Raw genomic sequence first — 22555 nt, forward strand, 5'->3', positions numbered from 1 at the left:
CCTTTTCGTTAAGCAGAAAACCACCCGGAAAGAAAGGGCAGCAATTTTCTCACGCTGGCCCACATGTGTTTACGGTCCAAGTCAATGTCACTCGGGATCCCTGAATGCTCTACAGCTGGTCCTTGCCAGCACTCTCACGACACAGGGGTGACAAGACGTGACTCAAGAACTTTAGAGGTTGCTTAACTCACTTCAGGTTTCCTCCTCTTCCTGTAAAGAGAGGTTCCTCCACAGGTGGCTCCCCTCACAGTGACAAGCAGAGGGACACGGGAGGGAGAGCGGGTGGACGGGACAGAGCCAGTACTTCTGCACTGAACACCTACGGTCGGCCGGGCTACGCGACACACACTGGTTCACTTCATTTACTCCACAGCCTGTAAGTCAGCACAACCTTCCCCAAGTACAACAGAGGAAAAGGAAACTGAAATTCAGGTCTTCCCAAGCCACCCCCCCGAAGGTGGCCAATCCGGACCACGAGCCCCAGCAGCGGCTTTGTTCAGCTAAGTTACAGAACGCAGTCCTCTGACAGAGGGACTCAAGTCCCCAGCAGCTCTGATCAAGTCTGGAGCATTCTCACTGAGTAAGGAACATGAGGAGCTCCAATTTCCAAGCTCCTGGGTCCAAAAATAAACCCATGTACATTTGTGCTTCTAAATTTGTAGCCCACAATGCCTACACCACTTTGTTGTGATGGATGATGCAAAACCTGTAAACCACAAGGGACAGGAACTAAGTGACTTAACCACACCTACGTTTCCCATTTAAGACACCAAGAAAACATTCTTGACTAGTTCCTGCAAGATCAATTGCTTCTGAAATTTTGGCTTAAGCTACAAATGTGATTCCAAAAGCACCTCAACTCCTTTCAGATGTACTTTATCAGCCGGAAAACACTTGATCACATTTACATGCCTTAGTTAAGATGAGTGGGTCATGACCAGTGGCCAGTGCTCTTTACCAATTACTTTTGCAAAACGGCACATCTCTGACATATCAGGGTCCCTTAGACCTGAGAACAGTGGCTGCCACATTTCAAAACCTTCATTTAAGGACTGGAGCGCACACCTGCATGAATATACAGCGTAAGAGATGACAGGAAAGATACAGACGTTAAAATTCAACTATTTTCTTTGTGCCCCTCAGCGGACTACCTTATACACCCTTCTTTGTAACCTGTGACCCTAGGCCACTAAGCAGTATCTGATCAGTAATAGTTCCCTAGGTGATGGTTAACTATTTAATGGCAAAAACCACAGACCCACTTTGAAGATTTCAAGGATTTTGTTTTGTTTTTCAAGGGCATAAGAGTGTTATAAGTATATGTCTGGGGGGGGGGGGAAAGTTATAGGGGCACCTGGGTGGCTCAATCCAACTTCAGCTCAGGTCATGATCTCGCGGTGCATGGGTTTGAGTCCCTTGTCAGGCTCTGTGCTGACAGCTCAGAGCCTGGAGCCTGCTTCAGATTCATTCTCTCTCTCTCTCTCTTTCTCTCTCTCTCAAAAATAAACATTAAAAAATGTCATAAAAAATTAGAAAGCCTCATATGATAATCCAAGGATCAATAAGAAAAATTCCTAGGGATGCCTGGTGGCTCAGTCGGTTAAGCGTCCTGCATTTGATTTCAGCTCAAGTTTCATCTCATGGTTGGTGAAATTGAGCCCCACATCGTTGGGCTCTGCGCTGACAGCATAAAGCCTGCTTGGGATTCATTCTCTCTCTCTCTCTCGCTCTCTCTAGCTGTCTCTATCCCTCTCTCACACTCTCCAAAAAAAAAAAAAAATTCCTAGTGTTAAAAATGATCAGATGAGGGGCGCCTGGGTGGCTTAGTCGGTTAAGCGTCCGACTTTCGCTTAGGTGATGATCTCGCGATTCGTGGGTTCGAGCCCCGCGTCGGGCTGTGTGCTGACTACCAGCTCAGAGCCTGGAGCCTGTTTCAGATTCTGTGTCTCCCTCTCTCTCTCTGACCCTCCCCTTCTCACGCTGTCTCTCTCTCTCTCTCCTAGAAATAAATAAAAAATAAAAAAATAAAAAAAAAAAAAATGATCAGATGACAGATGCCTAGGCAGGCAGGTCAACATCTGAAGGTGGGCTAAAGGTCTTTAGGCCACCTGGCAGCCCTATCACTTAACTCCATGGTTACCCATGGTTACCACCACAGTCAAATGGCAACAACATCTTCTATTACTTATTATCACAATCACGATCATCACTGTGACATTTTACTGAGTGCCTAATACAGGCTAAATACCGGGCCGGGCACTTTATATACGTAATTTCCTTGAATCCTCACTATCATGAAAGAGATGTCAACATGCGTATTTTGCAAGAGGAAATGTGATCAGCATAGAACATGACCAAAAGTAACACTGCTCCCATGAAGCAGAAAAGGAATTTCAATTCTATAGCTCTGTTCCTTCTCCTGGTAGGATGGTGTGCACAAGTGTGTCTTTAATACTAATGCAGATTCCAGTAAAGATTTTCTCAATGGACCTCTGTTCTCCACACCTAACACACATTTGTACTGTGCTGTAAGAAGCATTTTCACATTAATCATTTCCTCAGTTTATTCTTCCAACAAGCGTGAGATATCAAAGAACATGTCCCACTAAATATAGCAAAATCAGGCACAGTCCCAGAACCACAGGACCCAAATGTTCAGCATACAAAATAGGGAATAAGGCGGAAATTCCTTTTCTTTGAAGAATCTCATTCAAAAACACAATTACTTTTCGTTGGCAAATTCACCAAAAACGGGATCTACTGTTGCGTAACAGAGTTTCAGATACATAAATATCCACCCGTAAAGCACATCGGACCTGACGACAAAGCAACTTGCAAGCTATTTTGCAATCACGCAAATAATGTTTGGGAACAAAAGTGCAGCTGTTTGAACTTGAAATGCAAATATTCAGTTTAAGATTATAAAAACTCATTAGACCTTCAGCAATACAAAGGGTTTCCAGAGGGTCCGGCCTCTTCCCAGGCCAGGATTCTCCTCACTGCCCCCTATGGGGCACCCTGCTAGGAAGGGGTGTTCACTAAGTCCACCAACAACCACCGAGGCCGTGTCCTGAGCAAGCACTCATAATGCGCCGCACGCTCTGAATGCATGAGCTATTTCACTTCCAAAATAAATAACTATGGTGGACAGGAACTATACTTTCTGCCTGCAAGTAAGAAAAATGACCTTGAGAAACATAAGGGGAAAAACATTTCCCCATTTTCTGTTTTTGAAAAAACACAATAGAGGGTGCCTGGGTGGCTCAGTCGGTTAAGCACCCGACTTCAGCTCAGGTCATGGTCTCACAGTTCGTGCGTTCGAGCCCCACGTTAGGCTCTGTGCTGACAGCTCAGAGCCTGGAGCCTGCTTCTGATTCCGTGTCTCCCTTTCTCTCTCTGCCCCTCCCCTACTCGTGCTCTAGTCTCTCTCTAAAATAAACAAATAATAAAAAAAATATTTAAAGGAAATAAAAATACAATAGAAACCACAAAAAAATACAATAGTAATTATCGCTGGACTGTGGAATTATGGATGACTTTTCTTTATATTTTTCTATCTTTTCCTAGTTTTTAAAATACTTATTTTTCACAACAGGTGTTACTTTATTTAGGAAATTTTCAAACACACACAAAAGGAGCTAGAATATAATGAACCCCAAGTTACCATCAATAAAGGGCAACATCCATTATCAACACATGGCCAACCCACTTTCCCCCTCTATCCCTAGTGGATCATTTTGAAGCAAATCCCAGACATCCTATTATTTCATCCAATAAATACTTCAGTTTTTAATCTCTAAAATAAGGGCCACTTAAAAACAAACCCATGAGACAGTTACACACCTAAAGAATTAACAATATAAATTACATTTTTAACCAGAAAAAAAAAAATGTTTTAAGAAACTGAGATACTTAAAGGGGAAAAAAGGAATAGGAAAATGCTCTATGACATTACTACCTACCCGGCTTGTGTGAGCCAGCCGCACTGAAGAGGTCTGGCCACCTGGCTAACCCTTTAAGCCATAAGAAAAACTGGCAAAAACATCTATTTCTAGTTATCAGTGTTTCTGGGGTTTACCTGTTGAGAACTGCTTCCTTGTCTCCCAGACGGCTTTTAATTTTACTTGTCAGATAGTCCAGAAAGAGCGTCCAGATATCCAAACAAGAGAAGTAACCTTCATGAGTGGGCTATGATGCAAAAGAAATCCAGACAATGAAATTACTTAACGCTGCTCCTCCTGAGAAACATCCCCACCAGCGCTTACTTCCATCAGACCAGTACAACCCTAAGCCTCGATCCCCTCCACATCCTGGTGACCACAGCTGGTGTCCTCTCAATGATTTTCATGACTGGGCCCTGGGGAACCTAACAACACAAAGGTGTCTTGGGATGCATCATTAGGGACACACTACATGGGACAAAGTCAGTTACAAAACAAGCCAGGCAGATGCCAATCTTCAAATCTGAGACTGATGCAGAAGGCTCATCCAATTCTGATCTGTTTTAGAGAAAAAGATTGAGATCCAGGGATATGATTTATTCAAAGCAGGTCCCTTTACCCCCAGCCAATGCTCCCTCAAGTATATATCATTAGAAAACCAGAAAATAGTTTCCATGGCTCCAAAGGTGCAAGGTTACATATGTGAGAGGTGGAAAAGTAACATCTCCAGTCTCCTACATAACAGACTGAAAATGAGCTCAAGTCTGACTCTCAGGCATGATCTCATCTGCAGAAGGAGCATGTCCAAGGGGCTAAGAGCAACCTCTCCCCAGGTCCTGACAAAGACGAAGTGAGGAGAGAAGAACAAGTCTCTGAAGGGCCCAGTGCCTGACTCGTGCTCTGATGTCCCAAGAGCCTTGAGATTCTATTTCATGTAAACTCCAGGCACTATGTTCTCCAACATCTAGTCTTCCTCATGCATATTCAATTTCAGCTTGTGGCCCCTCCAATCCCTTCAACATCCGCTCAACTTCTTGCTACCTATAAGAGCTCTTTGGTTGTGTGACTGCTTCACTGAAGCAATGCTGGGTGGCAGGATCAGATAGGGAAAGACAGAAGACCATCCTCTTCTTGGATCAGTTTCCTTCCATCTCTGACCCATGAGGAAATCCAGAGGCTTATAAAGGCCTGTGTGGGATCCGCCCACTGGGTGATAGCAGGACATGAGAGTTCTGAGACAGAAAAGCTAACTTTTTCTGGGGAAGCCTGGGGCAGAGTCCAATCTCACAACTCCCAAGGTTGCCCTGGACCTAGACTGCACAGCTCTATCAGGACCACTGACCATGACCACGACTATGACCACTGACAGGACCATCCTCTGAAAACAAGATGACCATTTCCTGTCTCCGCTTCATCCTTTGCAAACCCCAGGAGGTCCATGACATGAAAGTGAACCAGAACAACAAGGACAGAAAACAAGAAGCCGCGTGGAAACAACACGGGTCGCTTGCAGGCAGGCCCTCGGTGTGCACAGCCAGGAGATGGAGGCTGGCCCGGCTTCAGCCTGCTGGGCTATCTTCCTAGGTTTAAAAACACCCACCTTCCCCTTCACAGAACATAACTGATCAGATGCATGTGAAAGTGCCTTTGGGAAAGGTCACCACACAAATCTACCGTTTATGGTCACATCAAAGTACTTTATGGTTAGACACATCTTCCCGTGCCTTTGAATTGAGGGTTTACCAGGTGGCTCGAGACTGGCTAAAAAGGTGGGCAGATACCCTCTCTGTAGGACCTGAAACACACCCAAGCCTGTGGGCCCCACTGAGCAAGGGCTTGCACACTGCCCACGACCTCACCTTTGACAATTGCTGTGGGTACGGGTCACTGAGGTTATAGAGATTAACAGGTTATAGAGATGACCTGTACTCAGATTTATTTTTCACACTTCGGGGCTGATTAATCAGTAAAGATCCTGACAAGTTTCTTGAAGAAATCAGTGATACCACGCCAGTCAGAGTGGCTAAAATGAGCAAATCAGAGGACTCTAGATGCTGGCAAGGATGTGGAGAAACAGGCACCCTCCTACACTGTTGGTGGGAATGTAAACTGGTACAGGCCCTCTGGAAAACAGTGTGGAGGTTCCTCAAAAAATTAACAGCAAAACTCCCCTATGACCCAGCAATAGCACTGCTAGGAATTTACCCAAGGGATACAGAAATGCTGATGCATAGGAGCACATGTACCCCAATGTTCATAGCAGCACTCTCAACAATAGCTAAAACATGGAAAGAGCCTAAATGTCCATCAACGGACGAATGGATCAAGAAGATGTGGTTTATCTATACCACGGAATACTACATGGCAATGAGAAACAATGAAATCTGGCCATGTGTAGCAACATGGATGGACCTTGAGGATTTTATGCTGAGCGAAATAAGTCACGCAGAGAAGGACATATATCATATGTTTGCACGTATAGGAGGATTAGGAGGAATTTAACGGAGGACCATGGGGGAGAAGAAGGGGGAAAATAGTGGGGGAGAGGGAGGGAGGGAGGCAAACCATGAGAGACTCTTGAATGCTGAGAACAAACTAAGGACTGATGGGTGTGGGGGGGGGGGGTTGATGGGCATGGAGGAGGGCACTTGTGGGGATGAGCACTGGGTGTTATACGGAAACCAACTTGACAATAAACTATTTGTGTAAAAAAAAAAAAAGAGCCTTCTAGAATGTCATAGACAACAGTATGTAGACTTTAAGGAGGAAAAGAGAGAGCGTAAGCTGATCCACTTAACTGATTAAAAGTCGATGGGATAATAGAAATTTTGTTCTTCTAAAGCTTGGAGCTTTTTGTAAAGGCCTACTTATTTAGGAAAGGGAAAGGGAAAGGAAAAGAAAAAGGAAAAAGGAAAGAAAAGGACCTGCCCTAAAAGTTCCCCTCCACAGTCAGAAAATTCCCTTAATAAAAAGACACAAATATAAACAAAAATCATGGAGGACACACTGAAAGCTCTCTGGAGGTTAAGAGTAAGAAAAATTAAGTTTCAAAAAATCAAGATAGCGAAGGAGCAGCAGCAGAGGAAGACTTCCATCTCACTGCTTCTCTTGAAGAAAAAGCTTGTGTGAAACCAACCCCACTAAAATGAATACAAAGAGAAACCATGAGCCTCAGTGTTCTTACACCCAAGTTCATAGAATAATGTGGTGCCCCAACTTCTCAATGTCCTCAACAAGTTGCAATAAAAAATGACCTTGGAGGAAAAAAAAAAAGAAATCAGTGATACCACCTTCATCCACTGAGGAAAGTTCTAAAACAGGTAAAACGGATCTGGGATGTTAAGGCCAGGATTGGGGTGACGTGCAGGAAGTGAAGGGGAAGGCACACCAGGCGGTGCTGACAGTAATGTTCTACTTCTTGGCGAAGGAGGTGGTTACGTGGTTGTGTTCATTTTGGGAAAACTCATCAAGCTGTCCACGCAGGATCTACGTGCTTCTCTGAATGGGTATGATACTTCAATAAAGCTTATTTTAAAGACACTCACAACAGGATGAGCACTGAGTAATGTACAGAACTGTTGAATCACTATACTGTACACTTGAAACTAATTTAACACTGTATTAATTATACTGGAATTAAAAAATAAGTTACTCGCACACACATACACACTCACACACAAGGGATAAGATAGGACAGAAATGTCTAAAACCAGGCTAAAACGATGTCATCATCAGAAGTCTAGGAACTGACTGAACATCATTGAGCTGTACAATTACGATGGGTGAATTTCATAAGATATAATTCTACCTCAATAAACCTTTTAAAATATATATAAATAAAAGATACTGGGCCACAAAATGTAAACAAGGCAAGGACTTTGCTTGGGAGGGTTTACAGGCCTAGCTCCTGATATACAAGGAGCTCGAAAAGTGTTGAATGGGAGCAAAAATCAGATTCACCAAAACTTAACTCCTCAGAGCTTCAGTATTTACTTTTTTTTATAATATTGCTTTTTTAATGTTTATTTATTTATTTTTAAGACAGAGTGAGAGAGACAGAGAGTGAGTGGAGGAGGGGCAGAGAGAGACAGGCAGACAAAGAGAATCCCAAACAGGCTGTGCGCTGAGTGTGGAGCCCGATGTGGGGCTCAAACTCACAAACCACGAGATCATGGCCCGACCTGAAACCAAGAGTTGGACGCTTAACCCACTGAGCCCCCCAGGCACCCCGAGCTTCGTTATTTATTATTATGTATTCTCCTTGTAGAAAGTTTTAGTGACAGTTCCAGAAGTAAAGGCCTTAATTTCAGACTATTTCTATCTTTTGCTTCTCCAACAAAACAGTGGTTAAGAACAGACTCTAGGAGTTGAACATCTGGCCCCACCACTTACTGACTTGACTGTATGACCCTGAGCAAGTTACTCTCTGTGCCGCAGTTTCTTTGTCTGGAAAGTGCAGGTGACGATAACACCCACCTCAAAGGGCTGTTAAGAAGGACAAATGTGTTATTCTTCACAAAGTCAACACTACAGAAATGTCTGGGAAACAAAGAAACTTTTTCCCCTGAAAACAACAGAGCACACTTTTTCAGGAGGAAAGGATGAGCGGTTCTGGCGCTTTACCTGATGAAATGTGTACTTGAACAAAAGCGTCAGAAACTCCACCACAGGGAACTGGGAGTAGGACTCGATTCTTCTTAGGTGGACACTCACGAAGAGCCGCAGGAAGTCAGTAAATTTCTCGACGTAGCTGAGTAAGACAAGAAGACCAGAAGCCCCGTCAGAAACCCCGCCGCCTCCTTGGAAGGGAACTCAAATTCAATCCAAATTTCTTTCAGTACAGAACTACACAGTTAAAACAGATGTTCAGTTAAAAATATAAAGGCCTGCAACAATTACCTACAGGTCAGGCAACCCTTCATTCCATTACCACCTGAAACATAGCAGAAAAGCAACTTTAATCCTCAGGCACTCTCTACCAAGGCATCTTATAGACTAGGGCTCTCACAGGTTCTACCTCTTTCACATTACAACCCGATTCAAGGGGAAAAAAAAAAAGGTACTACAAAGTCAAGGGGTGGAGCATGTGTGTCATGTCAATGTGGCCAGTCTGGAAGGCCAGTTGTCTTTGCTGGGAGGGCAAAATACTACAATGAGTGTGCTAAGAACAAAACAAAACAAGGCTGTACCAAAGGCATGGCATCGGGATAAAGTATATGCAGGCCTGAGGCCTAACACTCAGTTTCTCCCCCGCCCTCCGGCTCCCGGTGCTCAGTAAACGTAAGCACATCCCGATCTACTCAGAAAGTGACTGCAAATGTAAGGGAAGCTGCCAGGGCCGGACAGGCCTCCTCGGGGACAATTCAGTCTGGCGCTTCATTGTACAGACGAGACCCAGGGAGATCCAGTGACTCGCCCGAGGTCACGGGGCCAGCTCGTGGCAGAATGGGACTACCGACTACCATCCACTCCCACGCCAGTGCTCTTTCCTTTCACAGCACAGTGGCTCCCCAACTCATGTGTATGCACAATATCATTTCCCAGGGGAGCGCGGGTCCCGGCTGCAAGGATAAGAGACTGTTGTTATCAGAGACACAGCACATCATCACTCTCACATGTCACAAACTGTCATTTTAAGCCCCTAAATACCAAAAGGTGATTCGAAAATGAGATGGACGTGCCTCCATAAATCACATTGTGGACACTGATAGGGGCTTACTTAGGGGCGTTAGTCAAAAATTAAATAATGGATAAAAGCAATTCTGAAAGTCCTAACTGGAAAAAGCTTTTTTGTTTTTTTTGAAGCAAGGATCTATGCACTAATAACCGGGGAGAAAAAGACGACTACTCAGAAGAGCAAAATTGCCCCATAAATCAAAGGCCCCATATTGTGCCTGGGAGCCAGTACCCTGAGGGCGGCCAAGCTGCCTTTCTGGCCTACGTACAGCTAGCTCACACACGTGTACACTTTTTTGCAGTTTAAAACAAAACCATTACACTGCCCCATCAGGAGAATGGTCGTCTCTGCGGATCATGGGACCAAGTACTTGAAACATAGTGAAGGCGTTCGAATCAACTGTTTTTTAGAGTCAGGCATGAGGAGACTTCTCTCGGTGCCTTTAACCACAGATACTCAAGAGCAGAGGCTGTTCGTTCCTTGCTCTGCTTCTAACGTGACAGTACGACATGGCTACTGAGAGCCATCACCCAGGTGACTGCTTTCTAGGAAGATGCCCTCAAGTCCCTGCCACCCATCAAATGAAGAGAAGCTTGGGTAAATGTCACACAATCTCGATTTTATTTTACTCTCCAACCCAAGTTTTTGGGCATACACGTAAGGGCCATTCAGTAGCCCAAACTATAGATTTTCTTTCACCTCATTTTCTTTCCCTTGCCCACCTTCTGGTACAGGTGCTAATGAACAGTTGAAAGTTAGAAACAGGCAGTAAAGGAGAAGAGAAGCAAAGGCCCTGGGGTAAGTAGCTCCTAAACAACCGAGAATAGACTTAGCTGTTTAGAATTAGTGGTCAGGGGCCCAAGAGCCAGGAAGCAAGCACACAGTATTGTTCATGTCACCTTTCTGCTTCCAGGCACCTCTCAGCTTTCACAGGGCAATAGGAAGCATAGGATTAAAATATAAAACCAAAAGCACAGAAGTTACACGTAACAAAATCAGTACATAGATAACCCACAACGACATTTCCAGGCCATCAGAACGTCAGCCATCATGAACATTATGCTACATGTAAAACTCAACACCACGGATACCTGATGCTAGTGGCTAGACTTTTCTTTAACATATAAAGTACAGTCTCTCTTAACCAAAGCTAGAAAGGATATAAAGTTGTGTGTTTGCAAACTGATGCCTCTGAATTCATACAGAAAGCTATAGTAAAATAATGAAAAACAAAAACAACCTATCACCACATGAGATTATGAGCTCTTGTGATTATACAGCGAAAAGGTCTCACAAAGCTTGTTTACAATGGACCAACCCAAAAGAATCTTATGTATCTATGTTTTTAACTTCCAAAAAACCTTAATAAAATTGCTGACTTTAAAAATGACTAAAATGGTCTGTAAGCACTTGACTTTACATTCTGCTACTTTAAGGAAAAGGAAAATGCCTTAATGCTAGGCAGCTTAATAACAAAAAGCAAGCCAAGGAAAATGGATTAAACTATTAACAACATTTGCAGCCCGGCTCTCTAGAAGTATTCCCTAACTCGATAACTCGATACAACGCATCTGCCTGGAAGCTTCTGAACAGTCCACAGGATGCTTTATATGTTAAGTCTCCAGTATTCTCTCTTGCTTTTACACAGCAGTAGCATCACATCGACGAAAGCGCTAAGACAGACACAGGACATCATCTGGAGGGAGATGCGTGTGACCACGCCTCAGGCTACTGTGACGGAGTCATCTCTGTGAGCACTTCAGGAAGAAAAGCGGGGTAATTTTCAGCTCCGTTCAAGGGGACGTAACAGAGAAACTCGGGTGTGCCACGTTAAGACGTGCCCATGACACCATGTCCTGCTTTGGTCCTGCTTTGGATGGCAATGTGCCGCGTGTGTAAAACTCACAGTAACAGCAACATGCCTCTACGCGGCACGGTGTGCACTTGGGGAAAGCCACAGAGTAAAAACCGACAAGCAGCGTCAAGTGAAAAGGGGGATTAGAACTCCTGTACCTCCACGGCCTCCTCTCACGTTCCTGGCTACGCACGAGCAGCAGACTCAGCTCCTGCGCCGCCTCAGACCTGCAGGCGAATTGTGAGGACGAGGGGAGAGGGGTGGAAGGGAGGACAGGAGACAGATGGGGGGCAAGACAACAAACCTACACAATTCAGTCACTTTGCAAACGTGACTCGCTCCCCTCGACCACCCTAGCCCTTCCAGCTAAGCTCAGACTTACTGGTACACACCTACCTGTCTGTTCCTCACCAGGAGCCCCCAATTCTGAAACCAAAGAGGATTACAGACACCATGCAGCACAACGTGACCAACGGTCAAGGCCCCTTCTTAGGGCGCGGCCGCTTCCACACCCGTGTTCATTACCTCTCATCGAGTTCTTCTAGCCTGCTCTTCACCGTGTGGGCATTGTTATCCTTGGTGATTTTCTGCAGGAGGTAGAAAGTCTGCTGGAACATACGCAGTAAATACTCCTCGAATTCCATAGGCACACAGTTCTTGGACATGAGTTCATTGATGCAGGACATGGCCAGGACCCCAAGCCGGCCGCGCTCCTGACCCAACACACAGTTCTGGCTGCTGCCGTTAACTGACGCCATCTTTCTGGCCCGGATGTCACAGCCAAAGCGCGCAAAGTGGAAGATGGTGGTTAGGAGGGACGGGGTGATGCTGGCAGACAGAGGAATCCAACTGAAGAGATGGGCCAGGCACTCCAAGGCCAGGGAACAGATATACTCACTCTCCGCATCAAGGATGGGGATTGGCTGGTTCAACAGTTTGGCTGAACTAGGACTCTGCAGCAGCTTACTCAGTAAGTCACCTGTGAACACAAAAAGGTCTTAACGTCTACACTATCAAGTCTCTTACTACCCAATTTAAGTACAACAAAGAGAAAACGAAAGCCATGTTTCACTAAGCTATGCATTAAAGATATCGGCAGAAATGTAAAATAATGCCGCTCATCTCAGGGAAATTTTGTTCGCTTTGGAGAATGCATGTTTCATTATAACATATTACTTGTTCATATGTTCATCATAGTTCTTTTTAAATGAATTAATATAAATTTCCTCCGTGTTATATCAACAGATATAACCCACAAAGCTCTTCAAGGACCATGACGGTTTTTAGGAGTAAAGGCATCCTGGGTGGCAGGGTGGGTAAAATCAGCGAAGGGGGTCAAGAAATACAGACTTCCAGTTTGAAGATACTGGAGTCCCAGGGAGACCACGTACGGTGGTGACCACAGCTAGTTAACAATACTGTACTGTATACTTGAAAGTCGCTAGGGGAATAAATTTCCAAAGTTCGCATCACAAGAAAGAACATTTTTAACTGCGTGTGGTAATGGATGTTAACTCCACTTTCTGTTGCCATCAGTTTGCAATATATGCCGTTATGTTGTACACCTGAAGCTAACAATGTTCTGGGTCAATTGTATCTCCATTAAATAAGGGGTCCAGAGGCTGTAACACAGAGAACTACTGGGCTGCTCAAGGTTAAGTCTGTGGGCCTGCACCATCAGCATATCTGGGAGCTCGTCAGAAATATAAACTCTCAGGCCCCGCACCCGCATGTACCGCTCTCGATCCGGGAGGGGCGTGGTCGAGGCGCCTGTTTCTACACACTTTCCAAGAGGTGATGCTTATGCTTGCTGAAGTTTTTTTAGGTGTTTGTTTGGTTTGGTTTTCAGTTTTTATTTTAATCACCTGGCACTCACCATAAATGCACTCCTTAATCCCCACCACCTACTTCATCGCCCCCCTTCCACCTCCCCTCTGGTTACCATCAGTTTGTTCTCTATAGTTAAGAGTCTGTTTCTTGGTTTGTCTCTTTTTCTCCTTTTCTCATTTGCTTTACTTCTTAAATTTTATATATGACTGAAATTATGTGGTATTTGTCCTTCTCTGACTGACTTATTTCACTTAGCATAAGACCCTCCAGCTCCATCCACCCAGGTCATTGCAAATGGCAAGATTTCATTCTTTTTTTTTCTTTTTAATGGCTGAACAATATTCCATTGAATAGATATACCACATTTTCTTTACCCATTCATCAACTGATGGGACACCTGGGCTCCTTCCATATCTTGGTTATTACAAATAGTGCTGCTCTAAAGATAGGAGTGCACGTATCCCTTTGAATTAGTATTTCTGTAATTCACTGGGTAAATACCCAGTAGTATTGGGTCTTGGGGTAGTTTTGTTTTTTTTGTTTTTTTGTTTTTTTAACTTTCTGAGGAACTTCCAACATGCTCAATGTTTGAGAAGCATGAGACTAATGGAAAGCACACAAGACAAAATGGGGATTGTAAAAAAAAGCTATAGTGATTTCAGAGAAGACAAACATTCAAAGCTATAACAAGAAGAAAACTCTCCTGAAAAAAAAGATGCGCATATACAAAATAAGGGGGCTTATCCTGCCTCAAGCAGAAATGATACAGACTACGAACCTTGGGACTAAGGAAGGAATGTAGGCAGAAAAAGCATAAACACAAAAGAGAAACTACCACATTCAGACTTCTCCAGTCACACAAGAAACCAGACAACAATGGTACGGTGTCCACAAGTTCTGAGGCAGAAAATGACCTCACCCAAAGCTCTCCTTTGAATAGAAAGGAAGGGGACATTTTCCCCAATGCAAAAACTCAGATAACATATTGCCCACAACCTCTTAAGGAGGATACAATTCGTGAAACCATGCAAATGAAGCAATAAACAAAACAGAAGAGCTAAGGAAGAGAGCAGCTGTGGCCAGGGGACTGCAGCAAGCCTGAATTAAATACAGAATCAAGCCTAACATGTGTAGGAATCAGAGAGGGTGTGCTGTCCAATGCTCTCTTCTTCCACAGGCATGTCGTCTCAAAACATATGGGCTAGAATTAAAACATGTAGTAAGAAATTGGTTTTCATAATCTTTTTCTTAATCCTAGGGGTGTCTTTTACAAACTAATATCCCTGTGGCAAAACCATCTCAAGGTAGGAATTCCCTTTGTGTTAATACCTCCCATTAAATTCAGGGAAAACTACAATTTGTTGGTATGAAAAATAAAAACGAGGGCACCTGCCTGGCTTGGTCAGGAGAGCATGTGACTCTTGACCTCGGGGTCATGCGTTTAAGCCCCATGTTGGGTAGGGATATTACTTAAAAATAAAAACATAAAAAAAAAATAGAAACGTTTGATATGATGCCACGTTGTCTGTTTATTTAGCTTAACCTCTCTGCATCTACACATAGAGAGGGATCTGGAATGGTGTTATTTCTGGAAGGTAATAGTGGCTAAATCTTTACACTGTATTTTGTGCTTTACAGAAACAATTCTCAAACAGAACTTCTTTACACTCTTAAGAATTATTGACGATGCCAGGGTGCCTGAATGGCTCAGTCAGTTGAGCATCCAACTTCGGCTCAGGTCATGATCTCGCAGTTCGTGAGTTCAAGGCCCGCATCAGGGTCTCTGTTTTCCACACAGAGCCTCCTTAGGATCCTCTGTCCCCCCTCTACTCCTCCCCCGCTCACGCTCACTCTCTCTCAAAAATAAATAGGGGCACCAGCGTGGCTCAGTTGGTTGAGTGTCAGACTTTGGCTCAGGTCATGATCTTGCATGTGAGTTCAGGTCCCTCATCAGGCTCTCCACTGACAGCTCAAAGCATGGAGTCTGCTTCTGATTCTGTCTCCCTCTCTCTCTGCCCCTCCCCTGCTCACACGGTCTCTCTCTCTCTCAAAACAAACATGAAAAATTTTTTTAATAAATATTAAAAGAAAAAATTATTGAGGATGCCAAAGAATTTTATGCAGGTTATTTCTATTGATATTCATCACACAGAATTTAAAACTGAGGTGTTCAAATACTGTTATTTTAAATATCTATTTAATAATATTAAACCTATTACACGTTAGCATAAAATATTTTTAAATGAAAAATGTATCTTGCCGTCAAAAAATAAGTGAGAAGAGTAGCACTGTTTGTACATTTTTGGAAATCTCTCTCGTGTCTGTCTGGCTTTAAAAAAGATTGCTAGACTCTCTCATCTGCTTCAATCTGTTGCAATATGCTATTTTCCTGAAGTATATGAACAAAACAGCTTTCCACAGATATGCAATTGAAAAAGCAAGCAGCTCTTCTGTGGCCTTTCTAGGGAACTGCAGCTTTTCTCTAGTATTAAAATTTTAGAAAGAGTAATTTCTTAAATGTGAATTACAATGTGGGAGCTGACTGAGCTCTATCCAGGATACTCATGAAAGCATGCGTAAAAATGACACAATGTGGGGCGCCTGGGGCGCCCAGCTGGTTGAGTGTCCAACTCCAGCCCCGTCCCGGGCTCTCTGATGTTCAAGGAGAGCCCATTTCTGATCCTCTATTTCCCTCTCTTTGTGCACCTCCTCTGCTTGCACTCTTTCTCTCAAAAATAAATACTTAAAAAAAAAATGTCATAATGTTTTTATGAACATATATTTGATCTTTGGGACCCCTGAAAGGGCTTGAGGGACCTCCAGACCTATTGAAAACTGCTGCTTTATACTAATGTTGAATGAATATAGAGATTACTCTCAGCCTCATCTCCTTGGCCAGTAAAATGAGGATTTTGTGATTTATTAATAAGGCGTTTAATTTCTATTGTTAAAAGTAGATTAAAAGGGGGGCACCTGACTGGCTTGGTTGGTGGAGCATGCAACTCTTGATCTCAGGGCCATGAGTTCAAGCCCCACCTTGGGCATGGAGCCTACTTTTAAAAAAGTAGACTAAAAATTTGTCCCCTGGCGTTTTATCTGGTAGAGTGTTTGATGGATTCTGCTCTGGAAGAGCAGCATTTAATGGTAGAGGAGACTCCTCATGATCTCAGCTACCCACACTGATCATCAGAGGACCTGGTTTCAAAGAATAATGCAAGAAGGATGTTCAAGTACGATCTGCACACATTTCAGTATGTTGCTGGATTAAGGAGGTTGATTTCTGGAACTGCTGTGGTGCTGTCCACCTGAGTCAGATGTTCAACTTTCTCTCTTTCAAAGACAGTGATGGTTTCTGGTATTGCTCTTCTCATCATTCATGGACTGGGGCCATTTATGAAAGACGCTGCCATCAGAGGAAATCACCACTAATCAATTAGAAGAATGATCGGGGCGAATAATTAACCAGGATCAAATGGATACTTAACCCACAGACACCATCTCTGTATGTTCTATTAAACCTGGACATCTTTGGGCCCTTGGACCTTTTTTAAATCTTTTGAGCATTTTCAATTAGAAATACATTCTGGCTTTAAAAACAAAACAAAAACGTTGTCCCTACTCCTTAGCTCAGAAGAATTTTTCCAGAAGAGGATGCCAAAAGGGAAAAAAGCAAACCAACAATAATGTTACGAACAGCTACCATCTAACGTGTTGTCATTATTTGCTTAGTGCTCCATTAAGCATTTTACATACATATTCTCATTTCATGCCCACAGCTCTAAGGTAGGTATTTTCATCTGCATTTACAGAACTGTTAGATTAAGACCCAGACAGATTAAGTGTTTGCCCCGTGTTCCTCAGCTAGTAAGAAGGAGATGAAATGGAAACCCAGGTCCAGCCCCCAAGCCTATGCTCCTTCCCAGAAAGCAGATCCACTGGAAAGATTAGGCAGCCAGGGAAAGTGAGAGGAAAGTTAATATTCAAATACAGGACAGCATGTGTGCTCTAAAGTCCTAAGTGACACAGCATTCACAGTAGCACAACTGTAGAAAGACGTAAGCCCGGGGACAAATGCTGAAGGGGACTATGCAAAACTCTCTAAGTGTCTAAGATGACCTATGATTTCTGTCCCTCCAAACAAGAATCTTCTAAGGTTGTTCTCAGTGAAAATGATTTTATTCAACTTTCAATATTTCAAAGTTATTTTAGCAGATTACAAAGAACTTTTCAAAAGATGCATTTTTTTGTTTATATTTTTGATAAAAAAAAAAAGCACACAGGGGAAAGGCAGAGAGGGAGACAAAGGTCATGTGCTGTCGGCACAGAGCCCAATGAGGGGCTCGAACCCACAAACCACAAGATGATGACCTGAGCCAAAGTTGGATACTCAACCAACTGACTCCCCAGGAGCCCCTCAAAAATTGTATTTTAATCAAAGAGGAAGGAAGTGCCACAGAAGAGACTCTGTTTCACGCCACAGCATTTCCAGTGCAAACCTGAGGAAAAGGCTGACAGGCTGTCTGTGCGAGGGCGCATCTTGGCTGCAGAGCCTGTGAACGACTGGCTTCTCTGCATCGGACCGGGCTCTGGCAGCAACACACACCCCTGCCGAGAGGGGCCGGCACGGCTCCGGTGCATTTGCTCACTTGGAAGTAACCCAGACACGTCAGGCATTCGTGCAAACATTCCCTGGGCCTTTTTATTTATTAAAATGTCATGTTTTCTATTCAGTTCCACATTTACTAATCCAGGGTTTCAGGACCTCAGCACTATTGACATTTGGGGCTGGATAATCTGTTACTGCTCTGCGCGTAGTCGGAGATTTGGCAACACCCCTGGCTTCCCCTCATCAGATGCCGGCAGCCCCCTCCCCTCCCCTCCCGTCAGGTTAGACAAAATCCTTCCCCACGGGGCCAGATCTCCTCCCCACTGAGAACCAGGACCTCGCCGCAGCCTCAGTCCAGCACAGTGGAAAGCAGTTCCGGCCGAGGAGCCCTTAGGGGAAGAACGTGAGGTCACAGGAGTGGAGTGACCCTCCCAAGAGACACCTTCCTCCAAGCCACTTAGAAGGAACACGTGCAAAGATCTGCAAGTGCACAAAGACCTGCAGTGTGCCGAGTGTGGGAGAAAGCGGGAAGGCGTGACCTGGTCTCCATCACCTGTGCTCTCTGACGTCCCCACCCTCGCCAGTATCCGCACACATCCATACGGGACACACCACGCAGGTGACAAAGGTGCGGCCTCAAGTTCTATTGCAGAACAGTGAAAGCTAACTCAGAATCGCCGTATTTACATCATTTCATTTTGTTCACTGCTTCCCCCCACCCCATCTGTCCAAGCAAAGAGGGGAGGGCGAGCGGAGGCTGAGGGAGGAGGAGGGCTGAGGCTGCCCAGGCGCAGCAGGAAGCCTTGGCCCCAGCATGCAGGGGGGCACAGTCACATTCCGTCCTCAGAGGACCGCTCCTCTCCCTTCCCAGCCCAGGACAGCAGCAGTCAGATGTGGGGGGAGTGGCCGGGAAGGCAAACTTGAGACGAAGACTGTGCGACCACACACCTAGGCTGTCCCTGCTCTGCCACTTACTGGTGACGTGATTCCCTCATGAGGCCCCGTTTCCTCATCTGTAAATGAGAGATGAAACCATAGTCTACTTCACAGGGTTCTGGTCTAGTGAGACAAGTTTAAAAGATAAGCGACAATTTGAGGAACTATTCTGAGCAGCAGACCACAAGCACCCTTCAAAGCTGCCTCTACCCCCAGACTGTTCGAGTAGCTGCTGCGGGGACCTGTCCCCGGGCTTTGTTCTTTCAAAGTGATCAGACAGAAAACGATGTTACCAGAAAGCATATGGGAAAAAAAACACCAAAACGCACAGGGCGGACAGAGCCCAGCGTGGGGATTCGGGCAGGGATTGCTAATTAAAGGGCGAGTGGGGTGGGGTGTAGGAATTATCAGGGTTACTCACCAGGCTCTAAGGTTTCTCAGAAGGAATTTTCTCCGTGACAGTGAGTTTATTAGGTCAATAAAGCTAAACAACTTTTTAGAAATGTTACTGCTTAACTTGGTGTCTTAAGTGCACGAAGGCGTTTGAGCAAAACCATCAAAATAAACATTAACGAAACCCTCAGCATCGTCCAAATGATGGAACAAGGTCTGACAGCTTCACTTACAACTGAAAAGGCATGTCAAATGAACATGCAATCCTGTGTTTCTTTAATGTTTTATTTTTGAGAGAGAGTGAGAGCAAGCACGCATGCAAGCGGGCAGCGGGTTTTGGGGGGGTGGGGGGGGTGGAGAGACAATCCAAAGCATGTTGTATGCTGAGACCAGGGAGCCCAATGCAGGGCTCAAACTCAGTTCCTGTCCTAAGCTGAAGTCAGACCCTCAACAGACTGAGCCACCCAGGTGCCCCCTATTTTCTTGAGGAGGAGGATACCAGCTTAAAAGCTTGCTTACCTTCCCAGGCCTCCAACAGTCTCCATTTGTTTTGATCTTTCTCAAATACTAAAGTTCAAGACTTCAGAAATGTCTTAAGAGTGTCTAAGAGGCGACTCTCAAGAAATACACACCACACTCTCAGGTTTTGTTTATATGGAAACATCAAGTTCGTTCGTGCTATATTTTACCAAGCCTCATAAACAAAACCGAGGCAGCATAGAAAAGAGGCGAGAATATATTTTTGATTTGTATTATCTGATATTCCCCAATCTGGCCTCCAGGAAAATAAGTGTATCAAAGCATAAACTGAGTTCGCTCAGAACATGTAGCTGAACAAAGCCAACTAAAACATACCGCGTTTGGCCCTGGAAAAATGATCTCAGAAAAACAAGTTTTACTAGAGTAAACTGCTAACTGAAACCGAACGCTAAGCCAGTGTTCAACCACCTAAAACCAAATCCAGTTCAACAAAACTAATCTTTGCAAACTATCATTTAAATGAAATGACATATTCTGCAATCAGCTGGCCTGAAGGAGATTCCAGAGTGTATCGTCATGAGAGCAAAGCTCTGCCTCATTTGCAATTTTTTCTTTAATCAGCACATATTGCAAAATTTAAATCTGCTAAGTCATCTCAAATATCCACGGTGAAAATGAAAGTCTGCCACCAAGTACAAACAAAGTTCAAATCCTTGTTGGCTTTTAGAACACTCTAAAGCTCTGTAATAGTGTTTAAGAAGTATGACAAATGGCTAACAGTTTTTAATCCAAGTCTGACAAGTGGAATTCGGAATAAATCAGTAGACTATGAGCAGTCCTCAAAACGTCCTGCTACATTTTCAGCTCTGCAAGAATTTCAACTTCCACAAACTAACAACAATAGGCTACGTGAATCAGCTCGGACTTAGAGGTGTCTGATTTCAACAGCCCGTTTCCTGGGGTAAATAAGAAAGATGAAGAAATAATTCTCATCAGCTATATACTAACCAACCTTTACAATAGAGGAAGAAATAATGTGCAATTCACAGGATGTACTCTACTTGAAAAGCATCTGTGATCATTTAGTGTAAACACAAGCATTCAGAAACTAAAAGTTTCTGCTCTGACACAATTTCCTCTTTCTATCCTTGAAGTAGCCATTTTTAGGCAAGCTGCACTCTGACTTTTGAAAAAGGCATTAATGTAACTGTGGAGAATTAGCCTCTAGTAAACCACTTAGTGACACTGTAAATACAGCCATGCCTTATCAAATTATTCTGAACTGATGTAAAGCCAATGGTGATAACTGCACCCTGGCTCCATCTTCCCCAAGCCCCGTTGGGAAGAAAGCATTCCACATCCTCTTCTCCCGTGTGCACACCCTCCCCCTCCCCCCCACACCGACTTCAGTAAACCAACCAGCTCCTCAGATCTTGACCCCTTCATAACTGCAAAGCAGACCTTTCAGGCCCACGGGCTCATGCCAACGTGAGCATGAGCAATACAGCCATGAAATCTGAGAAAAAGCAAAAAACAAACCAGGAGGGACAACACAGTTATAAGCTAAAGGGGACGGAAGTGGATGACAGAAGATCAAAGGTGCCATTTTTCTGATGGGTAAAGAAGAAATAATCTATGTTGTTCAAAACATTATATTAAGAAAGCGTGAGTACTTACAAAGAATGAAGTAGAGCTAGCTCCTCTGAAAACATGGGCAGAAAGGCCAAAAACTGATTCAGGAAAATCAGCATCAGCATCTGGCACAGATAAGCAATCGCTACCCCATCAAGACCCCCCAAATGTTTTTAAAAAGAGGAACAGCACACGCGGTGGGGAGACCATACCACTTTCTCCTGAGGTCGGGGATGGCGGTGGGGTGGCAGCAGTGACACTGTGCTTGTCCCAGACAGTCTCCAAGATACCTACCAAGAAAGGAGAAGCGGAGTTTGAGAGAGAAATGAAGTCTAACCTACGAAAATCAGATTTAAAAACCAATCTGATCTCTCTGATCAAACGTCAGTAACATTTAAACCCCCCTTTCTCCACCATTCCCGGACACCACCACCTGGATGTCCCAAACTCAATTCACCTTCCCCCACAGACCTTCCACTGCCCCTCATTCCCTCCTCACCCAGCCCACAGCAGCACCCGCCACAGGCTCCCTCAGGCCTCTGCTCTCCCCACCCGGCCTCACCCCAACTCCCATACACAAGGCTGCGCACACTGAACAGGGTGCTACTCCTTCCACGCCACCTCCTGACCTGCTCTCCTCCTGCCACTCCAAACATGCCCTTTCCACCAGGCTGCTGCTTTCCGGTCCCTCAGAGCTCCACCTGGCTGTCACCCTCCCCAGAAAGTCCTGTCTGCTCAGTCCTGCCTGTGCATGAAACACACCTCTACTAACCTCTTAACACACTGGCTTTAGCTGTCTTTCTCCCCCACTTGAGCACCCCTCACTAGAGATGGGGACTCTTTTATTCCCCTCTGGACCTCTTTACAGAACCTACTGCATAAGATGATCAATGGTAAAAGCTTTTGAAAGTACTGTGTTTTCAAAATCTTTAATATTATAACACGGATGAAGTTTGAAGTATCCCAATAAGTAAAAGAAGCCAGACACAAAAGGCCACATATTGTATGATTTTTTTTTTTTAATGGAAAGGCCAAATTGGAAAATCCACAGAGACAGACAGATGAGTGATTGCCAGGGGCTGGAGTGGGGAAGGGCAGTAACGAAAGTGTTCTGGAATTAGATCGTGTGATCGTTGCGCAACCTTGTGAATATATTAAAAACCAAGTTGTGACACCGTAAAATGGTGGATTTTACACTACATGAA

The 22555-nt window shown here is 44.4% G+C and overlaps 1 protein-coding gene across 2 annotated transcripts in view; it reads right to left on the reverse strand.

The window, feature by feature from the left end:
* Positions 1 to 22555, reverse strand: part of XPO6 (exportin 6) — a 97878-nt gene that overhangs the window by 36898 nt on the left and 38425 nt on the right. For both annotated transcript variants that reach the window (XM_039247873.1, XM_039247872.1), the window contains exons 6-9: positions 21563 to 21640; positions 11999 to 12452; positions 8565 to 8691; positions 4079 to 4188 (exon numbers count right to left, since the gene is read on the reverse strand). In XM_039247873.1, the coding sequence (XP_039103804.1) occupies positions 4079 to 4188; positions 8565 to 8691; positions 11999 to 12452; positions 21563 to 21640 (769 nt within the window). The remainder of the gene's footprint in view (positions 1 to 4078; positions 4189 to 8564; positions 8692 to 11998; positions 12453 to 21562; positions 21641 to 22555) is intronic.

The sequence above is a fragment of the Hyaena hyaena genome, unplaced genomic scaffold (assembly GCF_003009895.1).
Source record: "Hyaena hyaena isolate Hyena2069 unplaced genomic scaffold, ASM300989v1 scaffold_306, whole genome shotgun sequence".
Taxonomy (NCBI): domain Eukaryota; kingdom Metazoa; phylum Chordata; class Mammalia; order Carnivora; family Hyaenidae; genus Hyaena; species Hyaena hyaena.